General features: G+C 36.4%; 1 protein-coding gene and 1 long non-coding RNA gene across 5 annotated transcripts in view; both read left to right on the top strand.

Moving 5' to 3' along the window:
• Positions 1-19,398, top strand: part of PHTF2 (putative homeodomain transcription factor 2) — a 67,856-nt gene that overhangs the window by 31,382 nt on the left and 17,076 nt on the right. For 3 of the 4 annotated variants that reach the window (XM_062632006.1, XM_062632004.1, XM_062632005.1), the window contains 6 exons: positions 2,228-2,386; positions 7,270-7,435; positions 8,112-8,276; positions 12,683-12,884; positions 14,931-15,089; positions 18,306-18,524. In XM_062632006.1, coding sequence (XP_062487990.1) covers positions 2,228-2,386; positions 7,270-7,435; positions 8,112-8,276; positions 12,683-12,884; positions 14,931-15,089; positions 18,306-18,524 — 1,070 coding nt within the window. The remainder of the gene's footprint in view (positions 1-2,227; positions 2,387-7,269; positions 7,436-8,111; positions 8,277-12,682; positions 12,885-14,930; positions 15,090-18,305; positions 18,525-19,398) is intronic. The other variant, XM_062632007.1, reaches the window with a different exon arrangement.
• On the top strand, positions 9,399-11,738 carry LOC134170550 (uncharacterized). The gene is made up of 2 exons (XR_009967304.1): positions 9,399-10,713; positions 10,872-11,738. It is a non-coding gene; the product is annotated as an uncharacterized LOC134170550 (long non-coding RNA).

The raw sequence follows: 19,398 nt of genomic DNA, 5'->3' as shown, positions 1-19,398 counted from the left end.
GTGCTGTGCACAGAGCAGACTGCCCCTGCCCCTGGAGAGAGTTAAAGGAATTTAATAAGAAGATAGTACAGACTGAGCTGGTTAGGCACATGGCACGGCCAGACAAGCAGTATCCTAAGCAGCAGTTGTTTGTGCTTGGCCAGTCCTTTTCATCTCCTTACTCATCGGTTCCTCCCTAAATAACCTAAGCCTCTCTTTTGTCCTTTCCTTGCATCTTCCCTAAACATTCCATAGTAAATTCTGTGCAATCTGAGCTCCCTTTACGCTGTACCCCCTAATCATAGTATCACAGAATGATTTGTGTTGGACGGGACCTTAAAGCTCATCCAATTCCAGCCCCCCTGCCACAGGCAGAAACACCTTCCACTAGACCAGGTTGCTCCAAGGCTCTGTCCAACCTGGCCTTGAACACTGCCAAGGATGGAGCAGCCACAGCTTTTCTGGGCACCCTGTGCCAGCGCCTCAGCACCCTCATAGTAAAGAATTTATTCTTAATACCGAATCTAAACCTGCCCTCCTTCAGTTTAAAGCCATTCCGCCTTCTCCTGTCACTACATGCCCTTGTAAAAAGCACCTCTCCAGCTTTCTTGTCAGCTTTTTTAGGTACTGGAAGCTGCTCTAAGTTCTCACTGTAGCCTTCTCTTCTCCAGGCTGAATAAGCCCAGCTCTCTCAGTCTGTCTCCATAGCAGAGGTGCTCCAGCCATTGGAACATCTTTGTGTATCTCCTCTGCACTTGTCCCAACAGGTCCATGCCCTTGTGTTGGGGGCCCCAGAGTTGAATGCGGTACTGCAGGTGGAGTCTCACCAGAGCAGAGTAGTGAGGGAGAGTCACCTCCCTCAATCTGCTGGATGCTTATGACAGTTCTTGTAACTACTGTATAATAATGCATTTCATTTGGCTCAGGAGCCCAATAACTAACAAATTAACGAGTGTGCCTATATTGGTATGTGTTGATTGAGTTTAGTATAATAATGGTAAGACTCAGAGTACTAAATTCAAGTATTGCCCATTCCTCTGAAAGGTGATCTGAAGAGCTTTCAATGGCTCATGTTTAGGGACGCTCTGCTGGGACAGCCCTGGGAGGGGCCGTGTTAAAGTGCTCCTCCTATGAGTTGTATTCCTGTCTGCCCTTGTGTTTCTATCCTGCTCTGGGCTTGGGGACATGGGCCTTCAATGCTGGGCTGACAGCTCCATTGATGAGTCTCTTCTACTGCCATTGTGTCTTTGAGGTCCTCTGGGGGTGTGCAGACCAGCTTTTATCACATTGCCTAACACTGTAACTTTAGAAATGGGAATGTGAGAGAAAGAAACAAAATCAAATGACATTTGAACTTAAAAAAAACTGGAAACTAAATGTGTTTGTAGGAATTCAGGAACAGCAGTGCACCACTTCAGTATAGTGATATACATGAACAGCCTTTAAATGACTTCTCTGTGTGGATGTCTAAGTTGGTATTAAAGTAGCTCCAGTACTGGCAGTGTTTCATCTGTGCTAGCACAGAGCTCACTAATGCCAGTTCTACTTGTAAACAAGGTGGAGATGGCAGAGCAGCATGCACAAGTTGCCCTTTCCAAGCAGTAACCTTGCCATAATTTAAGTCACACTCCTGTTAAGTAAATGTTAGGCACTTTTCTAGCTGCCAGAGAAGTGGGAATATAGAGGAAGAAAAAGAAATGGAGATATGAGAGAGAAAGGACATTTGAATGAGTGAAATGAAAAACTGTATAGAAGGAGAGGCTTCCCTGCTCCTGGGGCTAGTTCTCCTCTATACTTCTCAACCATATTCCATTTTGCTGAGTGACACGGCTGGAGCAATTTACAGGTGTTGATGTTTAGATCCCTCTGCTGTGCCTGCATGGGCATGTGGAATTTTCATGTGACTTTCTTTTGCTTCAGAAAGTTTTCGATACCTCAGTGAAACAATAATTTTTAATAATTTAATTTTAAATAATTTTTACATACTAAGAAATGTTTTGTTATTCACACATTCCAAAATCTAGATATTTGTAGAAGTTCCTGATAATGGCAGTCAAGAGGGCACCAACAATTTACACAGAGGTTTCATTGAGGAGATGGTGAAATGGTAGAAGTATGATGTTTATTAAAAGTATTATGTTTAATAGTTGCTTCTTTAAATAACTCTCTCAACTACCCTCTACTAAACAACTGATGTTATTTGCCATAACAGTGAAGTATATCAAAATCTATTTTCTTTTTTTTAAAGGATCTGCTTTTGCTAAAGCGAAACCTGAAAGTCCTTGGACATCTCTGACCCGCAAGGGAATCGTGAGAGTTGTTTTCTTTCCGTTCTTCTACAGGTGGTGGCTACAAGTGACATCAAGGGTCATCTTTTTCTGGCTGCTTGTTCTTTACCTTCTTCAAGGTAGAGTTGGATTACAGGATCAGCATTCAACTGAATGCCTTCTTTAACCATATGGAAGCTCCTGTGTGTTACTTGGTTCACTTTGTGCTGTTAAGGTTCATTCCAGTATTTTCAGAAAATACTGTAGTGACACAGTCCCAAAGATGTGTCTTTTGGTTAACATGCCCTTTGCATAGATAAAGGTGGCATACTGAAAACTCAAGGATTTCCTCACAGGCTTTCTAAAACATTTAACACACTTAGGTTTCTAGGACTATCTAATTTTAAAGTTCAGGACTGATCGATATCAAGGAACCTTTGGCTTAGGCAGTGTATTTCGTCTTGGACTTCTGGTCTTTCTGGCACTTGTACAGATCAAGGAGCAAGCAAGGCCAGACCTGCTAAGGTGCGTGCAGCTTCAGCAGCCTGGTGGGATGATCTGTTTGACCAGTTTTTAGTCATCCTTCCAGGTGTTATTTTGTCACATCAGAGGCAGTGAACTTCTAGCTTATATTTTTGTCATACCTTAGACATACTTCTGAATGACTGGCAAATGGGAGGTTTATTGTCCTATGTGCTTCTGCTGTTTTTTTCCATTGCATGGGGAGACTGTGTGTCTTAATTTTATATTTCCTAGATTATAGAGGGAATTCTGAGCAGCTGTTAACAGAAAGCAATTTGCAGATTTTGGGGATGCTCGATCTTGAGTTCTAGTAATCTGAATTTGTGCTTCTTTTACTTACATGCGATATATAAGAGGCAAATAAGAAAGGGAAGAATGTAATGTAGTGAGTCAGTATCTAACAGTGTGGCAGTCACAAGAATAATAAGTGTATCAGAAGCATATACAACAAATGGAACAGAAAACTGGGAGCAATTTAATACCCTGAGAAGCTAAATGACTGATAAGTTTTCCAGTGAAATCCAATTAAAATACAGTATTACTTTTTCAGTTTTGTGAATCACTCGATCATTTGGAAATTGGATTTAAAATAAGAAATGGAGTTAACAGTTGCCAGTGTTTCTTGCATGGTGATGTTAGCAGCTATAAAATACATTTCCCAGTAGCAGTGGCCCAAAGCATGAAATACTGACAAATATTCCTGTGGTCTCCTATCAGAACTTCTCCTTATCCCCATTTCCAGACAGGTGTTTAGGAAGTATTGTTGCATATATTAGGATTTGTGTATACTGTGGTAAGTGATCCCATAGTGTTAATAATTTTAATCTTGCTTGTAATATTATAGGTAGTAAAATATATGTTATAGTTCATTTGTTACCATGTTCATAGGTGGTTTATTTTGAGAAACACCATTATACTAATTATTATATTCCTGTTCTTATATTTATTTAAAAAATATACCCACACTTAATCTGTGGAGCCTTCATAAGACTCCAAAAGCAGCAAAATAGTAACTCAATGCAGATTCTGAGCGCAAGCAAATTTTTTAGAACATTAATTACAGGGCTTTTTTGTGATTAACTTTTTTCCCCTCAACTTTCTTGGGATCTGTGATTTAGTAAAATTATGATTGCAATGCATCATTTCCCTAATCCATATGGTCTATAATGTGACAAAATGTTTCTGATATTTATGAGGGTGCAAATTAACAAAAGTTGGAAAAGAATTAATAGTGTTCTGTATGACTCTATAATCCAGCTATTTAAAATACTTATTTAAATTTTGCTGAATTAAGTGCAGAGTTTTTGGTGGTTTTTGAAATAAATTTAAAGACTTATAATGTATATGTAAGTGAAATTAAATTGACAGTTTTTTAAATTGGAAGCTGTTTAAAACAAGCCCCTCAAGCCTCTCCTCTAGCACTTCTGTGTAAGTTTTGCATAGATTTTACTCTGTAGCTGTGCTCAGTTTGTTGATTTAGTACAAAATTGGTAAGGCAGCACCAAAATGTCAAGAGTCTATTAAGAGAACTTAACAACAAAATGCCTCAAATTCTAGTGGCCATATTTCTGCCCTGAATCTGAATTTTGTCTTGTAGCTCAGACTTTGTGTCATCATGTCAGATCCTCCCTGATACTGTTGTATCCTGTACTGTTGGAATTATTGCTTTGAAATCAGTTAGCTTTAGCAGCATACCTGCTAGCGTTTATGTAAGTCTGCAGGAAAGAATTCTTTCCTTGGCTGTGGATTTAAATTCCAGGTTGTATTTATATTGGTTTCCTTTAGTATAAAGTGTGGTTAGCAAAATGTGTGATAAGAGAACTGCAGAGAAATGTTTTTTTTATCCAAGGTCATGGAACAGGCCATGAATTAAGGTAGAAGTAAAACCTTTTTCTTTTGAGTCCTTATTGGTTTAGTTTATAGCACTGCATCATTTTTACTTTAAAAATGTTTCTATATTCTAACAAGAAAATGAAGTATTACATTCTAGTGTGTATCTCAGTTGTACGTTTCTTAAACATGAAACAAGAAACTTTAATAGTGATAGAATAATTGTTTATTGTGGTGAGATACTTGGTAATACAAATATTTCAAAGCTTTAAATGCTATAAAAATAAATGCTTGTTGGTGGTTTAAATGTACAGCTGTTTTCTTTGATGCAGCTTTTTGCTGTTTGAGATATAATCTGTGTTTGTTTCACAAAATAAACCACTGCAATTTAGAAAAATACAAGTCCAAATCCTATAAAAAGTAAAGAAATTATTAAAAGTGGTGTGAGAAATTCTGTTCTGAGGCCTAGCTATATTGGTAGGAGCAATTCTAGGATAATCTGAACCACAGCGTATTAGCTCACTGCAGGAAGAAGTTCTTGGATTTTCTTCCTATCCTACTGAAAACATCAGGAGGTCCATAATATTTTCTTAAATCTGTGTGAAACTCCATGGTGGGAATCTGTAGTCTACAGATTTGCATCTTCTGGAAGACTATGATTTCTTCCAGGTTACTCTTCTTGTATAAATGTATTTTACGTAGTAGTAGTCATCTTGTAGTGAAGTTTGAAATTGTTTTGTGGAGGCCTACTCCTGCTAATCATTTCACATGGATATTTGGAGCTTTGTGTTCTCAGAAGTACATGTTTATCCAAATTGTATGATAGGAGTCAAAATTGGCTACTTATACATTATACTACTACACTTTATACTTCATGGATCTTATTGTATGTATGAGAAACTCAGATAAGCTCATTTAGGAAGAGGTGATATTATCTGTGATTATCTTTTACTACCTGTACCTATATTTTTTAATAAGCTGGATTTCTGATTGATGTGTGCCATCTTCCTGAGAAACATCATAATGCAAAAATTTAGTCCATATATAGTAATAAAAGATACCGTATGTGTTCTGTGTAAGACTTCTGAGTTAGGAAAAAGACTGATGGGAAATTAGAAATAGATTACCACAACCAAAAATAATTCCATCATGTTTCTAATACTGGTTACCTTGCTAAAAACTATTTCATGAAAACCACGGCTGATCTCTTTATGGAAAACATTGCATCAGAGATATCTGCTGGTTTAGGTGTGGCTTCGTGTGATACATTTTAGGTGTTTGAATGTGGCATATAAATTTGCATGTGCCTGTATTTTTTTCAGTTGATTTCAGTAAAGAACTGGTGAAAACTGTTGAACTTGTACCAGGTATTTTTGTCCTAGGAGCAGGTCTAAGTTACGGGACTCTCACTTTAGTGGTACAAGAGCAAAACCAGGTTCTCATGGGACATGCAGATGTTAGGCACAGAGAATTATCCCCCTGTTCTCTTTCTGAATTGTTTCTTGGAGTTTCTGTATCTGCTTTCTTGATACCTTCTCTCAGCTGAGTTACAAAACATGGCACTTCAAGCTATAGAGGCAGAGCAGCAAGAGCATACAATAAGTAGAGAAAACAGAGGAGTTGCCTCTTCTTTCTGCCTCATGTCTGTTCAGTGTGTTCAGACTGACTTGAAGCCTGTAAAGACATTTCTGAGTTGCAGAAGTCACGGAAGTGGTTGGGCTCTGGGTACAGGAGCAATAAGAGTTACCTGGTTATAGGGTTACTAAAATAACAGTTAACTATGGAATTGGAAGATACCCCTTTTCCAATTACAAGTGCTAGTTAGTCTTGGTCATTTCAGCTGAACCAGCTCATAGTTTACATGGTTTGTCTCTGTTCTCTCCACATTGCTATATAATATAAGTATATATGAAATCTCTGTAGACTTGCACTTACGCATGTGTCTATCCATATGGGCAACTTTGTCCTTGGACTGGAATATGGAGTTTAAAATGCATTCTGCTAGAGAATATAAAGAGTTTCTGGTCTCAAGTCTGTTGGTCCTTGCAGTATCAAAATAGACATATGGCTCACAGAATCAGAGGCTGGTTGAGGTTGTCATGGACCTCTGGAGATAGTCTGAACCCTGCTCAAAGCAGAGTTACCTAGAACAGGTTGCTTGGGGCTGTGTCCAGTCAGGGTTTTAATATCTCCAAGGATGGAGAGACTTTGACCTATCTGGCCAACCTGCTTCTCATTTGGGTAGTCATACAGTGCATCATTATAGGCGATACAGAAGTAAATTTACTTGGGCTGCTTTAAGGATAACATTTACTTTTTGGTTTTGTCCCCGACTGAAGCTTCATCTTCATTTAAAGTTTCATGACACATCAAGCTTTCCAAATGCTTCCCTACCTTACTTCATTCTGACACCTTTTTCTTGAGCAGTAGCTTTTACATAAATGTAAAAGAAGAGATGGATATTAAGTCTGTAGGTGACTATTTAAATCTTTATTACTGCCTATTTCATTGCAATTATAATCCCTTCCTCTCAGAATTACATGGGTTGGTTTAAAATCCAGGTAAAGGACTAGATCTGAATGTTTGTCTTTTTAACAAAAGCCATGTAATGAGTTGGCCATTTCAAACCTTGCAAATAATTGAACTCAACTTCATTTCCCTTCTTTTCCAGTTGCTGCTGTAGTGTTATTCTATACAGCCCAAAGCCCACATAATATACCTCTGACTGAAGTAATTGGGCCAATATGGCTAATGTTGCTACTTGGAACTGTGCATTGTCAGATTGTTTCAACACGAACTCCTAAGCCACCCCTCAGCACAGGGGGTAAAAGAAGAAGGTATAGTCTATGTTCTAGTACTTATTTAGGATTGTTAAATATTCTGAAGAACGTGCATGAAAAAATGTAGGGATTTACAGTCTCTGCTTTGCAAGAGATGAGAAATTGGTGCTCTTTTTATCAGAGTTCTTAACTGATGCTCTTTAACTTCTGTGCATTGACTAATTTATGCATTGTTTTATTAGAATTTTAATGCATTGAATATGACATTTTGCCTCAAACACTTTGTCTGAATAGTGGTAGAGTGACAGTATTTACATTGATGCAAGTTTAGTTTTAGAGCTCCATGCACTACTACTCATGATCTTTGTGGGAAACGTACATACATTAAAGGGGATGCTACTGGAACTGTAGAATGTCTTCCTGCACTTCACTGAGTATGGCTCTACAGTGAATTGTCCCATTAAAATGGGAAAACCTGCAGTAGTGAACTTTGCAGGTCTAAGCCTGTGATGGTGAGATGAAATACATTTTGGGTTTAAGTGTTACAATAATGAATGTTAGGTTGTTCAGGTTAAGTTTTATTAAATGGAGTTTATTAAATTGGTATGATAAAGCTTTAGTAAAATATTTTGAAATCTTGCTTGTTTTTGCATGCTTGAACTGCTGCACACGTTATAGAATTGGTAGATTGCACTTACAAAGCTACCTTCAATTTTGATCTCTTCTGATGAAGGAAATTAAGGAAAGCAGCACATTTGGAAGTACATAGGGAAGGAGATGGCTCTAGTACCACAGATAACACACAGGAGGGAACAGTGCAGAGCTACGGTACAAGCACCTCTTGCAGTATTGGCGCTGTCTTCAGAGATATCTGGCATGCTGCTTTCTTTTTATCAGGGTTTGTATTTATTCAAGGCTACATATGTGTTAGAGATGCATTATCCCTTTTCTAAATAAGTAAACATTGATGTAATAATTAAACTTTTGTTGATCTAGTTTTTCTCTAATAGTAAACTCATCTCAGTATTTGAACATGTACTAATGTGTTGTTTCTTGACTTTTGTAAATGCTGATGCAATTATATGTTGATGTAGGAATACTCTGTGAGCTCTCAGGAACAAACTGACTCAGTTTCTCAATTTTAATCAAATAAGAAAATTTGACTGTAATTTTTCTTTATTACATTGCCTGCTTATTACTCTGACAATGCTTTTTGAATTCTGTCACTGTCATCAAATAATGTGCTTTTTGTGAGGGAAAAGCCTTCAGGATTCAAATAAGCACAGTGCTTAGTTTATAAATAAACATTGAAGATGCATTTTCTAATGATTGGAAGAAGCAACTAACCCTGTTACATTCCAGAGCTGTTTTGCAAGTGATTGATCTGATAATGTAGTGCTCCAGGCAGTTAAAAGTTAAAAACACATTCTGTAGCACTCTGTGTTTAAGGTACACACAGCATTGTGAGTGCTATAGATCAGCATTTATTAGCATGAGAAAACATGCTCATAGAATAGTAGGAAATTGAGAAAAGAGATACTGCAAGTTATGTCATTGATGTTTTGTTGTGCATGCTGCATCTTAAGTAAGGCAACACTAACATGTCTGTCGTACTTGTGATATGTGCTCTTAACCACTGGCAAAGCTTACCTTATGTGATGTTACATTCTGGGAATGTCTAGTTGAAACCCTAGAGAAGTTTTCAAAATGTTTAAAAATATTGCAAGAGCAGAGTTCTGGCTTTTGTCTGTGTAAGATGAAGCTGGCTTTGACAAACTATGAGTCACAGTGACAGATAACTGCTGCTGTTCTTTGGGCTGTGTGCATTACTTTCTGCTGCGCTTGGAGTGTAATCTTGTACATTTTTGAGTGCTTTCACTTGTGGAAGATGCTTATGTGCAGTAAGAAGAGGACTGTTGGAAGATTCATTTAGGGTTTTTTTTTTCCCTTACCTTCCCAGGTGTTGAGCTCAGAGTGTTTTCGTTTGAGAAGTGTTCAGTGGGACTTGCTCTAAGGACTTGTTTAAACCATTTAATGAGAGGTTGTGTGTGTGTGTGTATTTTACTTGGTGATGTTGCTGAAGAAATCGTATGAAACCTCACTGCAAGCAAGCTGTTTAGTGAGATCTCTCCTGTTTCTTAAGACGTGTTTTGAAACTCTAGATAAGGGCATTAGAATGGCTCAGTAGTGCTTATTTACAGCAGTTTTCCACATGTATTAAGCTTTGATATACCATTTTGTGGAGTTTTAAATATAGGTCTTAAATGCATCGTTCCAAAATTCTCCTCAAATCGTCTTCTTTGCTTTAGGGCCGGACCCTGTGTACTTAGACCATTTGTCTACATTCAGGTCATTGGTAACCTGGAACTGTGTATTCAGTAAATAACCTTTTGAATGGCAAAACTCAGTCTGACTGATAAAATAGAATTCTAAACTTCAATCCATCACAGAGCCGATTTAGAAATACTAATTATCAATTTCACTGGAAAAGATGTCAATATCCAAATAGGTAATTTATTCAGAATGTAGCACTGATGTGGGACTTGGATCAAATGTGTCCTTTCTCTAGTTACGGAAATCTTACAATTGTAACTTCTTTAAAAGTTTTACATCATGAACAGGGAGGAGGTTTGGGTTTTTTTTACCAGCTCCAATTAAAATACATAGGAATAGAATACTTAACAGTGAAAATCTACAGTCTTGGAGAAATATGATTTACATAGTATCATAGAATACTTAGGGTTGGAAAGGTCCATTTTCCTTAACATTTTCTGTAGGTGATGCATGGTTAAGACAGAAAGTCATTCATGAGTTAGCTTTTGCATGTGTTCATGCTTTTTTAAGGCTTTGGCTGTATTCATTGTGTTGTCCTGTCTTACTCTTAAATACTTTGAATTCTAGCATGAAATTTTAAAAGTTGATTAATGATATATATCTATATAGTAATTCTGGAAACTATGTATTTCTATCAGCTTGGGAGGTATTGTTCATGTTTATTTTTTTTCTTTTATCAGTGTAGTGCACCCTAATGATAAGTGGGAATGTATGCTTTTCTGGCTTGAGGTTTACACATACATTTAGAGATTCTTCTAAAAAATAACTGGTTTCTATGTTAGAGACGACTAAAAGACTTTGATCAAGTTACCTGTTTTCCAAAGTGAGCTTTAGTTGATATCAGACTTGTCATTGTCTTGCAGTTTTAGTAACATTGCTTGAGTAGCAAAGTCCTATTTAAACAAATTATACATATCTACATGCATAAGTTCTTTTTTTCTCTTACTTGCTCCTACTCAACTGTTTGAAGCTAGTTCTTGTTAGCAGCTTTCAAGTTTAATGTGAAATGCATAAAAACTTCTCAAAGTAACTGTGGTATAGTTGTCCTGTTACTGCACTTACACAGCTAAGTAACTTGTGGAGTAATGACTGGATGTGTACATCTATGTATATACATCCTGCATTCCCTTTTGCACTGTTAAGAAGAATTTTTTAACAGTTCTAAAAGTATATTTAATGCATAAAAAAAATTCCTCTCAGGGTTCCACCTTATTGCACATAATTTCATTTTAGTGCTACTTCCTAGTGCTCACAACTGAGCTTAATAAAGCATACTATTTTACAATGAGTTGCCACTGAAATGCTGATGCTTGCTTTATTCCAGAAGTGGAACAGCAAATTTTTCCATTAAGTAATAAGCTAAGCTTTCGCTTCCTTCAGTTGTCTTATCTTCATTAGCTTAGTTAAACAATGACATTGTGAAAGGCCACAGAAATAAAGCTCTAACATGTCTCTGTTGATAGTTTGACCTTTTTGTCCAAAGCCTCAATAATGTTTTAGATCATCTACTTAATAAACCTAGAAAATTAGAACTCCATATATAACCTTTGGTAATCTGCAAACCGATTTACTAGCTGCTTCTCCACCACAGAGCCCATGCTAAAGCATCTTGCTGTCTCTACCTTTGTAAGCTTATAATAAAAACTAATCTATGCAAATACATAATAACTGCAGAGAGTGTTTCTGCTGGTTTTGTACTCATTTAGAAATAAAGTTGACTAAGAATGTAGGGAATGGATTTTTCCATTTTATCCAGCTCTCCCTAGTCACTTTCTGTGTTCAGGTCTCCCCTGTGTTATATGGGATACCTTATCCTGGGGGGAATGTGAGGCGACTATGCCAGTTCTCTTGATTTGTTTGACATACATGTTAAAGAGGAATTTAATCTTCTGCTATGTAACCCAAGCTCTCACAGAATGCCTCACTCCTTAAAGAGAAATGCAACGTGTATTCCCTAATAGGAGCACAAGATGAATTGAGTAGATTCTTGATGGTTTTATGACCTGTGTCCAGTATTCTAATAAAACCTGGAAACTTGATTTAAAACACTTCACCCTCCTCCAACTGTTCTGAGAACCTAGAAACCTAAATCTAATGAATACAGGATACTAATTACTTAAGTGAAGACTTAAAGTAGTCTCTATCAATAAGGTAGCAAGCTACCATTCTTTTGCATTCCTTCATTGGCTGCACTTCCTAATTTGGAAGTATAATCATTCAAATGTTTGCTTTGAGAAAGCCTTTTTCTGTCATTAGGCATTCTTGCTGCTACATTTATTGATTAGATGAGGGTCTTGACGTCTAGAGAATGTTATGGAAGACTATTCATCAATACTTAGTAGTCTTAGGAATAATAATGCTTAAACATAATTCGTAAACTTATTTTGTTATTTGAAAACAAGCGCAATTAGCGTGTTTGTAAGTTACATTGATTGCCAGGGGTGTTACTGGGTAATATGGGAAAGACTGAATTAAATGCCTTCTGTTTAGTAGAGTTATCAATAAGCTGAGTGTGTTTAAAACAGTAACAAAAACCGTCTGTGTACAGAATACTAACAGCATGTTTGTTTGCAGCTTCCGGAAATAGCCTGCTTGCTTTGAATTAATAACACTTAAACCGTTAGCATACCTCTTTGTTAAGATAGAGAAGTTTCTTGTTTACATTAAAGGCTGGTGGTTCTAATATTGCTAAAGTTGCTGTGAAGTTTCAGTTTTAACATATAGGTTTCCTTTTTTCTTTCAGTAGCTAGTGATACAATTTTCTTTCAGACACTGACAGTTTCTTTTATAACACATTTGGGAAAGTATAATGCGTATAATATAGAAGATGAAATAGTTATAAATATTGCATCAGATGTTAATATTGTTAGTTTTTGGTCATCTTAATTAAACTAAAAAGGGAGGATTTAGACTGGGGAAAAAACTGAGAGACTCATTAATTTAATATATATGTATTTGTTTCAAATATAGATCTAAGAAAGCAAAAATCTCAATAGATAAATCCACCGAGACTGATAATGGGTATGTGTCCCTTGATGGGAAAAAGACAGGTAAAAGCAGTGAAGAATGTATGCAGGCCCATGAGCGTCGGTGCGAGGTGATTAAGCCAGAAGAGTCAGGGTGGAGCACTGCAACAGTGAGAGATGCCTTCAGCAATCACAGTCATCACAAAGTAAGTGTGCTTCATTGCTTTCAAAGCAGGGTTATTAATTTGTCAAATAGTATGTGAGGTGTATTTTTACAATGCTTTTGATACATTCTTATCTACTTTACCCTTAAAAAAGTTTTTAAAATTAAATTAGGTGTAGGACCCTGGGGCCAAAAGTTATTTTATTTCATCCTTAGGTTCCTAGCCTTTCCTTATTCTTGTAGGAGGATCTAAACATTCTTTGCCATTCTGTATTTCAGTGCACAAATTTGTGTGCTGTCTCTTTTTTTTTGCAGATCAGCTATACACACTGTACCTTTGCCTGTCTCTTTAGCACAGATCTGTCTATGCTAAAATGTCTGTCTATACTAAATTGGATTACTGACAATATATAATTTTGAGGTCATTTTTGAATTGGTTTCTGTATAAGATGAGGAAAGCATGATTTCCCTCTCAGTGAAGTCGGAAGGGCTCTGTACTGAGGAATAGGGATGAGATGGAAGCATAGTAAGTGGACATGAAAGAAAACAGAACTTTCAGTTTATCTGGGTCTTACTATCACCTGGATATTTTATTTTCATCTTACTGTTCTATGGAATAGCTTTTCCAAAACATGCTTTCTGGCTCTTTTAAAATTGGCATTTGAACATATATTGCCAGTGTTACACTTGACTCTGCTTCACTGGTAATTACCATCAATGATCAGTCATAACAAGGATTTTTCCATGATAATATCAAAGAGAAAGTTTATTCTACTGGAAGTCTACAAGTAGACATTTTTATAAAGGAAAGGCATCCTTTGTGGATTTCATAGCCAAATTATTTAACAACCCCTTAAAGATCCCTATGATTAAGTCAGAATGAAGGTGATGAAGGTTCATCTCGGGGCAGAAAGTTGACTCTGTTGCTTTGCAGGAGGTGCTTTCTCAGCAGTGATAGCAACTGAGGTTCAGTTGTCCTTATAAATTCCAAGCATTTCGCATTCTTGAAATTCAGCAAATAAGGATATGAAAAAAGAATAAGAAAATAATTTGAATAAAATAAGAATTTATTTAAAAAGAGTTTTCAGTTTGTTTGATACAATGGATGAAATACTGTCTACGTTTAACTTTCTTCGTGAGTATGCATCCACATTAAAGAGAAGTTGGCACAGGCTCCTCTCTTTACTTGTCATCTCTTTCTCCAAAGACAATCAATACACATTGGTGCCACTGCATGATAATAGATAAGACACCACAGACTGTTCTGCTGTCCATCTTTCTCTTTGTAACTCAGCTGTTAAGAAAGTGAAATGACTTGACCTTGAAGCATCTCAGAAAACAAGAGTTCATCATGGAAGAGAGAATGATGTTGCCAGGGAAGGGGAAAGGATTTGTTGTACAGAATACCTTCACTATTTTTGTCCTTTTAGCATTTCATTGATGACGGGAAGACTCCAAAGGAAGCTTTACAGGGTCCTATCCGGTGATCTCATAATATATGAGAATATACAAAAGTTTTTTAGACAGCTGAATGATCCTTTGCAGCCTGTTTTTCTTTCTGTTACTGTGAGGGCTACTTTAATTTTAGTTTAAAATTAGGGAAACAGAAAGTGGAATAAATTAATGGTCTGAGGATTTTGCATGCAATCTGTAGCACTTTGTCTTTGGAATAAGAGGTAAACGTTAACTTAGTACTATATGTGTTGATAATTCAGTGTTACAGGGTCTGCTATTACAGTTTTGGTGGGATTTTTTTGTTTGCGCCACTGCCAGACTTTGGGCTGTGTTGCCTCTAAGCCTTTCATGGTAGGTTCAGTTTAGACAAAATCACATTAAAATAAGAATGTTAGAATTTTTCTTTGCTATGATATGAACTGGCCCTTCATTATCTGAGGAATGTTTATTTTGATGTAAAAATTTCTATTTTTGAATTCCTGCTCTACCAGTTAATGCTGACATTTAGAAATGTGTTAATATCTGATTTAACTAAGCATAGATAATAATGTTGCAGAAAGAAATTTTTGTATCAGTTGTTGAGGACAAGACCTAGTAAGTATATGTCTTACTAATACTGTATTTCTTGCATTAGGATACTCACAGGACTGTGACAAATTTATCAGACGAAGTTTCTAGTGAGGAAGGGCCTGAAACTGGGTATTCTTTACGTCGCAATATAGACCGCACTTCTAGTGATTGTATACTTCGAAACAGGAAATCTCACCATTATAAGAAACACTATCCCCTGGAGGTATGTTCTTTTCTATTGCTGCTTTTCTGTAAATTGTTAAAACTTCTTAGTCTCTTATTGAATAGAATGTTCCTCAAATCCTTTTTCTCCTACATTGGATTTTAGGAGTCTGTTAACTGGAAGACTGGTGGGGGACAGGGATGTTTTGCTTTCTTTTTTTAAGAATAACATTTTGAAATTAAGAGGTTTTTTATTTAGTTGGATTCAGCTTATTTTTCCATTCATTGCAAGGAGCCTAAATATATTCTATAGATACTGCATCAGGTTATGGCCAATTGCTGCTGTCTCTTGATGCCAGTAATCTTGTCTGGGAGCTTGATTTGTTACAGAAACACTAGTAATTGGCAATATGCAGATTTTTATCACTCTGATGCTGCTGTTTCTCTTCATTTAATTATTCTTTGGATCACCAGCCTTCTTGTAGAGAAGTCTGATTGACTCCACCTCTGACTTTTCATTTCTTCACATTTACTGAAACAATCATTTAAAATATTGTCAGGAAATCTCAACAAAATTGTTAATGTGTAAAAATACTGAAATGTTAAGAGTCTTGGTATCATAGAAGAGGGGAATGCATAGATTCTATGTTAGCAGAGTCCTTAATGTAAGGACTCAGACATTGAAAACAAAGGGATATGCTATGCATGTGCTTTTATTTATTTATAGTTTTAAATAAATTATGGTCTTTTTTGCTAGTGTTTTGTAACAACGGATATATGGAACAGGTTTTTTACAAGGTTGTATTGCTGGTTTTTGACCAGGTGTGTGAGAAAACGGCATAAAGAGTAATTTCAGCCCTGACAGAAGTTCACTTTCGAATGGGTTTAATAGGCAGAACCTCATAGAATCATAGAAATCATAGAATAGTGAGGGTTGGAAAGGACCTTAGGATCATCAAGTTCCACCCCCCCTGCCATGGGCAGGGATGCCTCACACTAAACCATCTCACCCAAGACTCTGTCCAACCTGGCCTTGAACACTGCCAGGGATGAAGCATTCACAACTTCTTTGGGCAACCCATTCCAGTGCCTCACCACCCTTACAGTAAAGAACTTCTTCCTTATATCCAATCTAAACTTCCTCTGTTTAAATTCTAACCCGTTCTCCCTTGTGCTATCACTACAGTCCCTAATGAAGAGTCCCTTTCCAGCATCCTCATGCACAAGCTTTCTCCTTGATATAAAAATGTCTCTTTAGATGAGTTCAGACATTGCTTTCCCTGACAACAATAGCAAAGACTTGGAGTTGTTGCTTTGCATAAAACCGTTATTAGATAATCTGTTCCACTAGGGAAGACTGTGAGATCTCTTCAGAAACTGAAGAGACAAAATTTGCGCCATGTGTGGCTTTGGCAGTAATATCTTATACTTGTTCCCTGTTTCCTTATCTGACTGCTGCTGTGAAAGAGGAAGCTTTTCTTTGTTGTTACCAACTCGCCTCCCCCACACGATTACAAAGGAAATGAAACAATAGTTTTCTGTGAAAGCTTTCTTTGTATTTAAAAAAAAAAAAATAGTGAAGTCAGTGGATATACTCTCAACTTGTCCTACATTTTCTTCTATAATCATGTTTGCTTGTCAACTTGATTGTTGTTTGAGCAAGCTTTTTCAGTGTTCTTTCTTTATTAACTGCAGGATTCAGTGGTACCCAGCAGTGAATGCCTTCTGTAAATATTTATTTATGTAATTTTGGGGAAGAAAAAAATAGCTCAGACTTTCTGCATGGATGTTATCCTTCACTTTGTAAAATAAAGGGAAAGAATGCAGACCAAATTTTATCTAAATATTTCTTTACGAAATTGCTTATGTAAAATACGTTAAGCATGATTTTCAGGAAGAACAAAGGACACTTATTCAGATAGTAATACATTAGAAATCAGATGAGTACAACTGCTGGAACATAGCTTGATTATTTTTTTTTTCAGTGTAAAAATTGTGTATATTCTTGAGAGAAACTAGTAGAAAGCAAGAAATTTTTGTGTAAGAAGGAATGGAAGTTGCCAGACGATAGTGGCTAAGTGGGGTGGCACTGCTTTTCAGACTACCTGCCTGTCTTTCAGGAAATGTGTTCTGCTTGCTGTAGAAAGTAGTTTAAAGCTCTGCATTCTTGTTCTGAAAACAACATTGTTTCATGTGTATGCATCGGCAGATTTGAGTGTCCAAACATAATAATTTTCTTTCTTTATCTAAGATACAGGTAAAAATTAATAAGGCATGCTTGTTTCAAGTACAGTTTTATGTATGACTATGTAGATTACACATATACCTAGCATTAGCTGTATATACTCTTGCTTATTTTTCCTCTCCACACCTGATGTATAACTGTCTTCCAAGAAGCTCACTCTCTTTGAGAAGATACGTTAGTAGTAACAATGGGAAAATGTGATTTCTAGGGGACTTTTGAGAGTTAATTCCTCTTTTATTACAGGCTGTTAGATTTAGAAATGTACTCCTGGAACATACTGAGCTTTCTTTTAAAACTAGTTAAATTATATCTACACTGCTTACTTGAAAGGCTGCCTCAGGTCTTGGATGACTAGAAATATCTTGGCTTTCTTCCTCTAGGGCCTTGCCCTTTCTAGATAAAGAATTCTGTACTGCTTGTAGAAGTTAATAAGTAGCTAAAGTACTTCAGCTCAAACAACTACAGGCAGAAGACCCAAGTATCAAGTTAATTTAAAATACTTTGTGAATGATGCTTTTCTCACACTCAGTCACATTTCTTCATTACAATTGCAGTCTTGTGTATATGGCTTTACGCCTCAAGTGTTTTTCACATTTTCACTAAAATAATGAAGCTGTAATGTGTTTCAGAAAGGGCTTAATTTATAGCTTATAAAATTAGAAGTTTGAGAAGTAGTTGGAATCTGTGGCTTTATAATTGCTGTTAAAGCCTGAATGAATGAGTTTTAGAAAACATGTAAAATAGTTATTTCCTTATAATAGTTGTTATGGTTTGATTCTTCATAATGTAACCCCCTTCCCCAACAGAGCAAGGACCGTGGACTGTTACTTATTTGTACAGTGTTTAAAAATGTGCAGCTTCTTAGACACTCCTTCAATAAACTTGTAATTCTCTCTGATGAGAAAGATAATGGATTGGAATATTAAAAACCAGATAAATATGGATTCATTAATTTGAACTTTAACTGTTCTGTCAGGAAACAATGTAGAATAAAAAAAGTGGCATCAATTCCAATGCATATTTTAATTCCAGGATACACCTAAATCAGGTACTAGCTGCAGTTCTCGGTGTTCAAGCTCTAGACAAGACTCTGAGAGTACGAGACCAGAATCGGAAACAGAAGATGTGCTGTGGGAGGACCTCTTACACTGTGCAGAGTGCCACTCTTCCTGTACCAGTGAGACAGATGTAGAAAGCCCGCAAGTGAATCCATGTGTGAAGAAGGAGTACAGAGATGACCCATTTCATCAGGTTGGTATCCACCGTTTCTGATTTATTTTTTTTCACTGCACTCAGGTTCAGTATTATCAGCTCTATCGTATGTCAGGAGGCCTGAGAGGAAGAACTCTACATTAAATGAAAGCTACAAAGCCAAAGTGATTTGACAGAATTAAAGAGAATTTGATTTCTGGTACTCAGTCATTAATTTGTCAAACGAAGAGGATATGACAGTACACTGAAATAGCCTGCAGAATATTTGAGTGTTTGAATCAGTTGTAGTTCAGGACAAGTACTGATTGATTTACGTTTCCTCTGTGGTGTACACAGTTCTGTTGTTTTGTTTTGTTTTGTTTTTTTCCTCTGGTGGAATTGCTCTTTCATGAGGACATATCAGACATCTTTCTATTTGTTTATATATAAATCTATATATAATAAAGCAAACAGATAAAATAGTGTCTGATGCGTATGTATTTGTGTACGTAATATATACATATGATGTTACATGTGAATTATCTATGTCTAGATTCAATTTAGATAGAAGCTTTTTATTTTTACCTTAAAGCTAATAATTTAATTTCCCTTGTTTAATGTTATTCTGTAACAACATATGGACAGTCATTTCTGAAAATTTTACTGTTTGTGGAGCAACACTTCCTTTGCAGCCTGCCTTGGGTTAATGTTGGACAGAATACATTATTGATACTCATCATTAACAATCAAGCATTAGTCTTCATTTGATAAAATCCATTCAGATATCACAGTGCCAGTTGTATTAGTTGTACGAGTCTTATCTTTGAACTGAATGTTTATTGCACTGCTAATATGAAACATTTAAGTGAAGAGATGGAGAAAATGTGAAATATTCGTCTGGGTAGACATGTCGTGTTGGTAGCACATCATCATT

The sequence above is a fragment of the Pezoporus occidentalis genome, unplaced genomic scaffold (genome assembly GCF_034315485.1).
Source record: "Pezoporus occidentalis ecotype Australia unplaced genomic scaffold, CSIRO_AGI_Poc_V1 ctg38, whole genome shotgun sequence".
In the NCBI taxonomy this organism is placed as follows: Eukaryota; Metazoa; Chordata; class Aves; order Psittaciformes; family Psittacidae; genus Pezoporus; species Pezoporus occidentalis.
This window is presented reverse-complemented; position numbering and strand designations above follow the sequence as displayed.